At 37.3% G+C, this 9,928-nt stretch overlaps 2 protein-coding genes across 2 annotated transcripts; both read right to left on the reverse strand.

Moving 5' to 3' along the window:
• Positions 1–1,045: 1,045 nt before the first annotated feature.
• LOC137169951 (uncharacterized) lies at positions 1,046–2,856 on the reverse strand. Its single transcript, XM_067573398.1, has 6 exons — positions 2,751–2,856; positions 2,223–2,531; positions 1,803–2,081; positions 1,660–1,710; positions 1,330–1,425; positions 1,046–1,235 (listed from the first exon to the last, which is right to left on the reverse strand). The coding sequence occupies exons 1-6, from the start codon at positions 2,809–2,811 to the stop codon at positions 1,186–1,188; spliced, it is 846 nt and encodes a 281-aa protein (XP_067429499.1). The 5' UTR covers positions 2,812–2,856; the 3' UTR covers positions 1,046–1,185.
• Positions 2,857–3,314: 458 nt separating this feature from the next.
• LOC137169172 (uncharacterized) lies at positions 3,315–7,996 on the reverse strand. The gene is made up of 8 exons (XM_067572202.1): positions 7,756–7,996; positions 7,230–7,556; positions 6,815–7,102; positions 6,583–6,669; positions 6,454–6,482; positions 5,744–5,800; positions 5,284–5,352; positions 3,315–4,301 (listed from the first exon to the last, which is right to left on the reverse strand). The coding sequence occupies exons 1-8, from the start codon at positions 7,814–7,816 to the stop codon at positions 4,179–4,181; spliced, it is 1,041 nt and encodes a 346-aa protein (XP_067428303.1). The 5' UTR covers positions 7,817–7,996; the 3' UTR covers positions 3,315–4,178.
• Positions 7,997–9,928: the final 1,932 nt, after the last annotated feature.

The following is a 9,928-nucleotide window of genomic DNA, read 5'->3' on the forward strand; positions in this document are numbered from 1 at the left end:
CAGGACATGACACGACAGAACTCACCACAACGTAGCAACGTGACGCAAAATAACACAGAGCAAAATAAACATCAGGATCAACAGTGAAACACAACATATTAACCAACTCTCTGCAATTAAATATGACAAAGCACACAGTTCAACACAGTGCAAAGTAACAGAATCAATGCAACATATCAGAACAAGGTTTGTGACCGACATCACGATCCAACATCACCAGTGTAACCAATCAGACAGCTTACCCAGGCTTCACTGTTGGTCTTCTTGATGTAGCTGATGGAGGCGTAGGAAACACCATCTTCAGGATCATCCTACACAGTGAAGACAACAGACTGATCACCCTTCTACTTTTACTCTATTAAAAATATTTATTATTATATTAAAAGTGTTGTGTGAGATCTCACCAAGTCCTGAGTGGTTTCTGGACCAGAATGAGTCACTGCAGGGTTTAAGCTTGGTACCTGGACAAATATGCCAAAAGTTTAGTAAATATAGACGTTGCCGAGGCACATGTGATACAGGTAGTGTGATGAAACCTCTTGGATGAAAGGCTAAAAGTCTTCAACGCTGCAACCGGCATGTATTTGATTTGACTAAATGAAATCCAATACAACAGTCACTCTACAAATACCGTCTCTGTGAGGTTTACAATCTTCAGCTTTTATTGACACTTTAACTGAACTCTATTGTTGCAAGCTAGAGAGCTTTGAGCATTAGGCCCCTCAAAACTTCACAAGAGGGAATTTCCATAAGGTAAGGTAGGAAAATGTACTTTATAAAAAAGATAAGGCTGTTAAAACTAGATTTCGACAGGTCCTCTTTACTTGACAATTATTCAGAACATATAATAAAGCAGAATTAGTGGTTCTAAGCCCAAATATTTTACAATTAATCAGACCACCCAAATCACATCACATGCATTGCCCAACCAGAATTCATCCTTGGGAGTAGCTGTAGTATTGGACTCTATTATACTGTATATTGTAAGGTGTACTTAATATTTTGCACAGGATAATTTTTGGGGGGTTTATATTCTATCTTGATTTCCCCCACAGTTAATTATTTTCTGCTTGCACTTCTAAGATGATGATAATAATGTTTTTTTTTTCCAATCTTATTCTCTTTTAACTGGAACAACTACCAAAAAGAGCAGTTTGTACTGTAAAGTCTCAATCATACATTTCATTATTTAGTTTTTAAACTCACGACATCGCCGTCCATCTGTGTTTTGTTCCCTGAAAAGAGAAAGTTACCTTTAACTTCCATAGTGACAATAAAGGTTGATCAATTCATCTTGTTTCTAACAGTTTTATCTGTAAATGCTCTAACCTTTAGCTCTCTTCCATCTGATGACTGCAACAACAATAACGATTACTGACAGCGCTACTAAACCCACAGGCACCATGATGTACAACCACCACCAATCTAGAAACAGAAGGACACATCTTTGACTATAACTTTCTGTTGTGTTCGACATCCCGTAGCTAAAAGAGGGAAGAACAGCGTGAACTTTTCACAAATGTTTTGAAACATACATTTGCTTTTTTCTAAGTGAAAACTTGGTGTGAATAATTCAACTTTCATATGTTTGACTTCAAAAGTTGAGAGAACGTAAACCAGAGACAAAGAATGTTGAGAGATACTGTATATCAAATATACCTTGCTTTGTGGTCGTAGAAATATTTCCAGATTCTGTTTTGTTTTTTCCTACTTGAGATAAAATACATATAATAAACATGTCATTTTTCACGTCAAGATGAAGTGATTTTAAACAGCTCATCATATTTTCACCTGTTTCTTACCCGAGGACTGAGGACTGAAGGGAAACAGCTGCACTTTTCTAGTGTTGCTTTCTGTCACGTTACACGTCAGTAACTTATAATTCTTTAATGTGTAAATAAAATGAGAGGTCGTAAAGGTCAGATTGGCCAAGCAGCGAGACTGTGATGTCTTCAACTCTTCGTTATCTGTATCCACATCTTTACCCCTAAACAGCCACTTCACTTCGAATCTGCACCGTCCGCGTGTCGACACAGAGCATTTTAACGTCACCTTAGTATCACCGTTCTTATGTTCAGTCACTGGTGAAGATGGAGATATTGTGGGAGAAAGACAACAAGAGTAAAATTAACTTTATTACTGGTCATAATTATTTAAATGTTTTAGTTATGTTGCTCTAGATGGACAATTTGAGCTGAAAACATTATGATGTGAATACTTACTGTTGACAACAGACAGATAACCTGCAGAGGTGTAATCTGATTCGTGCTGTTTGCAGAAGTAAAGACCAACATCTTCACCTGTGATCTTCTTTATAACCAGAGAGCAGCTTTCTGTAAGACTCAATCGGTCTGATTTAGCTTTGATTTGCCCAAGTGTAACCAGATCTATTGCTGCGGTTCCTGTTATATGACTGATGATCCATGTAGTACTTTTGCATTCATGCTGATTGTCCTTCACATTTTCACAAGGCAAGGTGACCTCATCTCCACTTCTGACAATGATGTGGGGCGTGTTTTGTTCAGTTACTGCTGTAAAGGAAATTAGATACAAACATGAACTAATACACTACAATAAGAATATGTCTGTTAAGATCCTAGTTAATGTGAGGATCATTTTAGATACAACAGAAGTTTACAAATGACCCTCAAACTCCACCATGATAAAGACAAACAGCACGAAGCAATAAAGTACTAGAAATATCCACATAAATGAAGCAATTTTTTGTAACATGTTATAAGTTTTCTTACCCAGAAACTGGAGCCCCAGTATCAGAAATAAAGACATTTTAATCCGTCTGAAATCAACCATTGTTCTTCTCTGTCAATCACTCTTGTCTATTCCTCTAAAAGAAATGCAATACACCACATACTTCCTGAGTATCACTTCCTCACAGTGACAGTTTCCCTTTTTTCATAAGCTGTTTATCTGTTAGTGTCAGCTCTTCTCCAAGCAACTAGTCAACACATGCAGCAGTGCTACATGCTTACAAAAGTGATAAAAACTCAAAATATTTGAACTACTACATAACATTTGTACAACACATCACTACATACAATAAGTGCCAGCAAGCAGGTTCATATATGGTTATTGATAGATAAAGAACGTAATCTGATCCCCATCCTTCCACACCCTGAAATAACATCAGGCACCAAGATAGCAGCAGGGTGACTCTGACTTTAACATCTGTCCAGAGACTACAGATGAAAAGTAGCCTCTTGGCTAACTCTGGCGCATTTACAGAAATGTTTATTAATGTGCACTGTTAAATAAACCAACAAATAAATTAAAGAAAGAGAGACAGCAGAGCAGACTTGAAGGTTAACAGTCATTTATTAAAAAACAGGCTTTGAGAAAATCACATCAGAGATACATGACAAAGTTCTAAAAAACACAGGATGGGAAAGGGGTTATATGTCTGTGTACCTGGACTCACCAATAACATTTCAAATACTGATTAATTCCTGTACATGGTCAAGTGCATGTTCAGCAGAAACAGGATGGCAGTACATATGAGGCAGTAATGCCAGCCATGTGTCCAGCTCCCCCTGATGGATAAAGAAGGGATGACACACAGACTTCTCAAGGGCGAGACTGCTGGGTGTTCTCCTCAGCAGTGTGTGTGTGTGTGTGTGTGTGTGTGTGTGTGTGTGTGTGTGTGTGTGTGTGTAGTTAACCTATTACTCCATCTTCTGGATAAAGTTTTTTTTACATTGCGCTCTGGCAGCCTACTGTTTAAGTTGCCACACAACTGCAACATCTGTTGTTTGAATCCGGCACTGAGCCTTTGTTTCCTGTAGCCCCCCCCATCTCTTTCTCCCTTCATATCTGCACTGTCTCTATAATACAGGCATAACGCCCCCCCCCCCCCCCCCCCCCCCCCCCAAAAAAAATTCACAGCATTAAAACCTGAAAATGAAATGAAAAACTCACAAAGCAGTCTCTCTGACATGTTCAAATGGAAATTTAAGACAATAACATTAAAATACAAGTAAAATAAAAACCAGGCACAAATGTGCATACAACTCTGCATACTGTAAATACATAACGTATGGATTACATAGATAAATTCCCCACAGAAGTAAACAATAGTTATTACACAGTAAGCTTTAACCAATCAGTTGATGTAAAATATGTATCATACAGTAAGTGTAATGACATGTACTGTAACTGGTCTCCTATTTGTTCAGTTTATTGACGTTAGCGTAGACGTTTCTGGGGTCATTGGAGGTTCCAGCAGAAGAGGAGGAATATTTCACAGTGCTGTAGGTCACATGATCTTCATTATGTTTACCCTGAACCTGTGCAACAAGAGGGAAACAGACATAAATTAGCACAGCGTAATGGTACATGATGGTAGATAACACACCGCAAAGCAGCGCCATGATACCCAACACCACACAGATACAACACAATGTCAACACAATAGCATTATTATTATTATGATAATAAAGTTTATTTATATATGTTTATATATCATGTATTATTTATATATCTGTGGGCTCCACATGTATTCAAGTTGGCACATCCTGATTAGCTAGCTAAATTTATGCAGATTTAATTGTTGTTTTGTTGCACATGCCCTCAAATGCCCTCAATCTATTGGTAGCTGTTGTTGCTAAGGTTTTTCCACAGGTTGTTGCGTTACCCACTTGCATATTTCAGATCCGATTTCGGCTTGAACATGCACTGATGTATTTGAAAAGTTGACATTTTGAGTAAAGATTGAGAAAAGAAGTGAAATCCTACTACTGTTTGTTTACGTAGCCTCTAAGCTAACCAATCAAAACAGAGGCGGGCCTTAAAGAGACAGGAGCTAAAACAGCCTGTTTCAGACGGAGGCTGAACCGAGGGGCTGCATAAAGGGCCAGTATAAGATAAATAAGGAGTTTTTTGAACTGTAAAAACTGTAAATCATGCAAAGATATTCCAGTAGACACCCTTAATAAAAAATATAGACCTCATAATGTTCATGATATGTCCTCTTTAAAAGTAGCTATGAAAAGCCTCATGAGAAAAATATGTTTTCTGTCATGATTAAAGGAAGATTTGCTCTGAGTTGGTTAGGTAGGTCAAAAGCTCAGCCCCCTTTAGTCTTACATTGAACTGTATAAAATACAATGAAATGCAACGTAACCCAGAGCAATGCAACACTGCATTAAAACAACATAGTGCAACATCATAAAATGAAACACATCACGTATAGCATAGCAGAAAACAACAAAACACTGCAAACAACTGCAAAAGCAAAGTCTCTTCCACTCCACTCTCCTGACAGCTTACCTGGGCTTCACTGTTGGTCTTCTTGGTGTAGCTGACGGAGGCGTATGAAACACCGTCTTCAGGATCAGCCTACACAGTGAAGACAACATAGTGGCGGCTCAGTAACGTATCAATTCACTCTCATGCTTTTATTCTATTCTATCACTGTCAGTATTTTAACTTGCATTGGCAAGTCGTGTTCTGTGACTTTTGTGAGAATTATGTCTCAAATTTGTGGTCAAATAGTTGTGGTCTCTGAGGGTTATCACTGTTGACTCTTTTCATCATATTTTTTCTGGTAAAGGCCTGTCACATCACCTTCCTTCCTCATTTTTGTCTTTTGCAGAAGTAAAGTGGTCTCAAGTGTGTGAACATGTCTCTTACTTTAGCTTTATGGAACGTTTTATAAAAGCTAACATTTAAAAGCTATAAACGTTAACAGTGAGTATAATATTGTACTGGGTGTAGTGTGCGAGCTCACCGTGACCTGACTGGTTTCTGGAGCAGACTCAGTCACTGCAGGGATTGAGGTAAGCACCTGAACAAATACAGTCTGCTTACATTTCACCAAAAAGCATCTTACAGTTCAGTTAATGCAAAATGTTGCCAGAGCACATTAAAGTAATGCATCGTAATGACATCTTATATATCGGTTTAGGTTTCATACAATCTCTACAATCTCAGTGCAGCAGATTAATTAATCTTCTCTTAACAAAATGCAACAAATGCAACAACAGATGTGGTCTACAAAGCTTATAATATTCAGTTTTTGTTGGCAATGTGTCAGAGAGGTGTTGATTCAACTCTTTTTGTCACTTTGGAGGCTTTAATGCATTGTGTTCATTGCCAAATCATCCCACTAATGACACCCTGGAGTCGACCTCCTCTTCCTCCCAGATCTGATTGTTTTGCACCTTTAGAGCAGCTTCTAACTTTGCCCAATTGGTAGTACTTAGTGTTGGTCTTCATTATATTTATAAGGTGCACTTTAAACTTTTCTGACATGTCCTAGTTGTCTATACTTTTGCTTTGTTTTCCACAATAACTCACTTTTGCTACACCTAGTCTTAGTACTGTTTATTCTAATTCTCCTTTAAATGAAATCACAGTTAAAGTCAAAGTGAAACCACAAACATTGGTTTGCACTGTAAAATCATAATGATTCAACAATTATTCTATTTTTAAACTCACAATGTTGTCATCCATCTTTGTTTCGTTTGCTGGAAAGATAAAAGACAGAGTCGACTTTAGCTTCTATAGTGAAAATCCAGCTTTATATGAAAAAGAATCTTGTTCGTAGAAGTCTGTGAATATTCTCACCTTTAGCTTTCTTCCATCTGATGAGTGCCACCACAGTTATCAAGAGCGCTGCTAAACCCACAACCACAATGATGTACCACCACCAATCTGGAGAGAGAATTAAAACATTACATTTCGTCTGCCGCTCTCTGTTTTGATGAGTCTTGCGGGTGAAATCGTATGTGGCTTTCACAAAGTAATTCATTTTTCACATCTGGATGAGGTGATTTAAAACAGCTCATCATATTCTTACCTGCTTTCTCACCTGAAGACTGAGTACTGAAGGTAAACAGCTGCACTTTTCCAGTGTAGGGATCTGTCACGTTACACTTTAAGGACACATAATTCTTTGATATGTAAGTAAAATAAGAAATTGTTGAGATCAAATTGGCGAAGCAGTCAGACTGTGATGTCTTCAAGTCTTTGTTGTCTTTATCTACATCTTTACCCTCAAACAGCCACTTCACTGTGTGTCTACACCGTCCACGTTTCAACACAGAGCAGTTTAACATCACCTCATCAGTGTCCTTATGTTCAGTCACTGGTGAAGATGGAGATATTGTGAGAGAAAGACAACAAGAGATTAACATCATCACTATAATCATAATTAGAGTATGTTGTTCTTAGAAGACAGTTTGAGCTGAAAACATAATGATGTAAATACTCACTGGTAACGACAGACAGAAAAACTTGAGAGTCTTGATATTGTTGTTGTCCTGATTTGAACTGTCTGCAGGTGTAATGACCAACATCCTCAACTGTGACCTTCTTTATAACCAGAGAACAGTTCGCTGTAACAATCTGTCTGTCTGATTTAGCTTTGGCTTTTTCACCAATCTGCCCAAGTTTAATCAGCTCTACTGTTGTGCTTCCTAAACCACTGAAGAGCCAGGTAGTACTGTCACATTGATCCTGATCATTTATCACATTTCCACAAGGCAAAGTGACTTCATCTCCATCTCTGACTGTGATGTGAGAATCTTGTCCTGTTACTGCTGTTGAGAAGATGAGAGAGAAATATGAAAAAAATAAACTGAAATAAAAATATGACAACTTCCTGGTGTCTCATCCGTCCAAGAGACCACTAAACTCAGCAAAACAGTCAACGTACTTATCACACTAGTAACATTACTAAAATCAAGTTTCTCAATTGTTCTGTCATTTATGCTGTATATGTGTTATATGGATCCTTACCTGTGAACTGAAGCACTGGTATCAGCAAAAAAAACACTTTAATCCATCTACATTCATCCATCTCGCCTCCGTGTCTCTGTCTGATTCTATTTCCTGTTCTCACTCTCTCAACTGTCAAAGTCCTCTTATAGTCTTCAGTATTTCCTCATAGTGACTCTTTTCCTCTGAAGTCATTTGCTGTTTCTACACAAGCGGAACCTATCAGCTATTCCTTTTCTTCTTCGCTGTATAAATCAATAAGAAAATAACTCTGACCTGATGCGCCTACGGCAGGTGACAGTGAAAATATATCCCCCTTTTTTTGGTCCTGCAGACTCCACTACTTCAGTTGTTTATTATGAATCTCACATCTTACTTCCTCTAATTATTTCCTTTGAGTTCAAAGCAGATTAAATGTTCAAATTATTGCATATGACACAATAATGGACATAACAATAAATATGAATCAATCTTTAACTGTGAACACAAGCACATTTTTTATTAATTTACTTCATGTTTATTGTTATAGGGACAAGTACTGTATATAGCATGAACCAAGACTGCATTTATAGCCTAAGCTTTGCAATGCATGTCCCTAAACAGACCTTACACAAAACTCAACAAGAAAATACACACAAAACAACACAGAACACGTTCATAACTACATGACTGATCCCTCTTTATATGTTTTATATGTTTTATTCCGAGTGCAATCAACATTTTAAACTCATTTTAAGCTGCAGTTCTTGTTCCATGGTATTTTCACATCATTTTCTACTGTTTTCTGCTTCATTTTGGGTACTTTGACCACTATTGTTAATATTATTATCATTAATTTGTGTACTGCCGTGTGCTTTATACTTTATACTATTTTTAGATGGTGTCTTGTCGCCACATTTGTTCCATATGTTGCTTGTTGTGTATGTTGCATGTTCTTGTCCTGCTTTGTGTTTTGGTGAGACAAAGGCACTGTAGTGGACAATAAAGGTGTATTCTATTCTATTAGGAGCCAGTTTATTTAGGCATACATCCATCACTGAGTGCAATAAAGCATGTGACTGCAAGCTCACACAGAGAAAGTTGTCATAAACTACTTATTTAAAGAAACCAGTCATAATAATGTTGGCTTATCACTACTCTTTACACTGTGCTACTAGTTGAGCTACTGCACTCCCTGCTGGACAAAAATGTTTTTACAACAATACATGATTGAAGGACATAGCAGAAGCAAAGTGGCTATTGACTGAGAAAAAATTCAAACTGATATAAAAAAAACCCCCCAAAACTCTACTGTATATAGACAAAAAGTGTTATTCAAACATCAACGGACCAAACAGATGGGTAGATTATAGGGGTGTGCCCGAATACAAATACATTATTCGGCAAAGCACAAATAGTGGGTTTCATACGAATATTTGTTTTATACAAATATTTTAAAAACTATTTGTTTTGGGGAAGAAAAAACAACAACAACATGTCAATCATCAGGGGTGAGTCTCAAGGGACTCTCCATAACCTGTTGTTCCTCTTTTCCTTTCCACAAAGTTAGGTTGTAAAAAAATAGGCGATAAATGTAAAGTGCAAAGCAAGAATCGCCTTTTAAGTTCTTCTACATGTTACATGGTGTGCTGTTTTATGGGTGTATAAATAGGTAGAGGTCTGTCTGCAATGTGTCGATGAGTAAAGTTTTAGCTCAGTAATCAGTGCAGTCGTCTATGATCTGGGAGACTCCAGTTCAAGACCCGGTGTGGGGACCTAAGGTAGTTTATTCATGAACACTTATTGTAACATTTTAATTTTCTAAAATTAAAAGCGTAATAAATACAAAACCAGAATTTTTAAGCCTCTTTCCACTTTTATTCGAATACAAATATAAATAATTTTGCTGCCTCAACAAATACAGATACTAAGGATGTGCAGAGAGCCCAGTATTTGTATTTGTATCTGTATTTGTTGAGGCAGCAAAAATATTTGTTTGTTGCTTTTAATTTTAGAAAATTAAAATGTTACAATAAGTGTTCATGAATAAACTACCTTATGAAGGAGGTCCCCACACCAGGTCTTGAACTGGAGTCTCCCAGATCATAGACGACTGCGCTGACTACTGAGCTAAAACTTTACTCATCAACACATTGCAGACAGACCTCTACCTATTTATACACCCATAAAACAGCACACCATGTAACATGTAGAA

Source organism: Thunnus thynnus, chromosome 18, assembly GCF_963924715.1.
Source record: "Thunnus thynnus chromosome 18, fThuThy2.1, whole genome shotgun sequence".
Taxonomy (NCBI): Eukaryota; Metazoa; Chordata; class Actinopteri; order Scombriformes; family Scombridae; genus Thunnus; species Thunnus thynnus.

Bases quoted from the DNA above. Each gene is read 5' to 3' on its own strand.
- LOC137169951 (XM_067573398.1), bottom strand. From the start codon at position 2,811: ATGGTTGATTTCAGACGGATTAAAATGTCTTTATTTCTGATACTGGGG. The intron at 1,711-1,802 runs GTAAGAAACAGG...TTTTATCTCAAG, and splicing joins CTTCAGTCCTCAGTCCTCGG to TAGGAAAAAACAAAACAGAA. The intron at 1,236-1,329 runs GTTAGAGCATTT...TTCTCTTTTCAG, and splicing joins CAGATGGAAGAGAGCTAAAG to GGAACAAAACACAGATGGAC.
- LOC137169172 (XM_067572202.1), bottom strand. From the start codon at position 7,816: ATGGATGAATGTAGATGGATTAAAGTGTTTTTTTTGCTGATACCAGTG. The intron at 6,483-6,582 runs GTGAGAATATTC...TTATCTTTCCAG, and splicing joins CAGATGGAAGAAAGCTAAAG to CAAACGAAACAAAGATGGAT. The intron at 5,353-5,743 runs GTGAGCTCGCAC...TTCACTGTGTAG, and splicing joins CAGAAACCAGTCAGGTCACG to GCTGATCCTGAAGACGGTGT.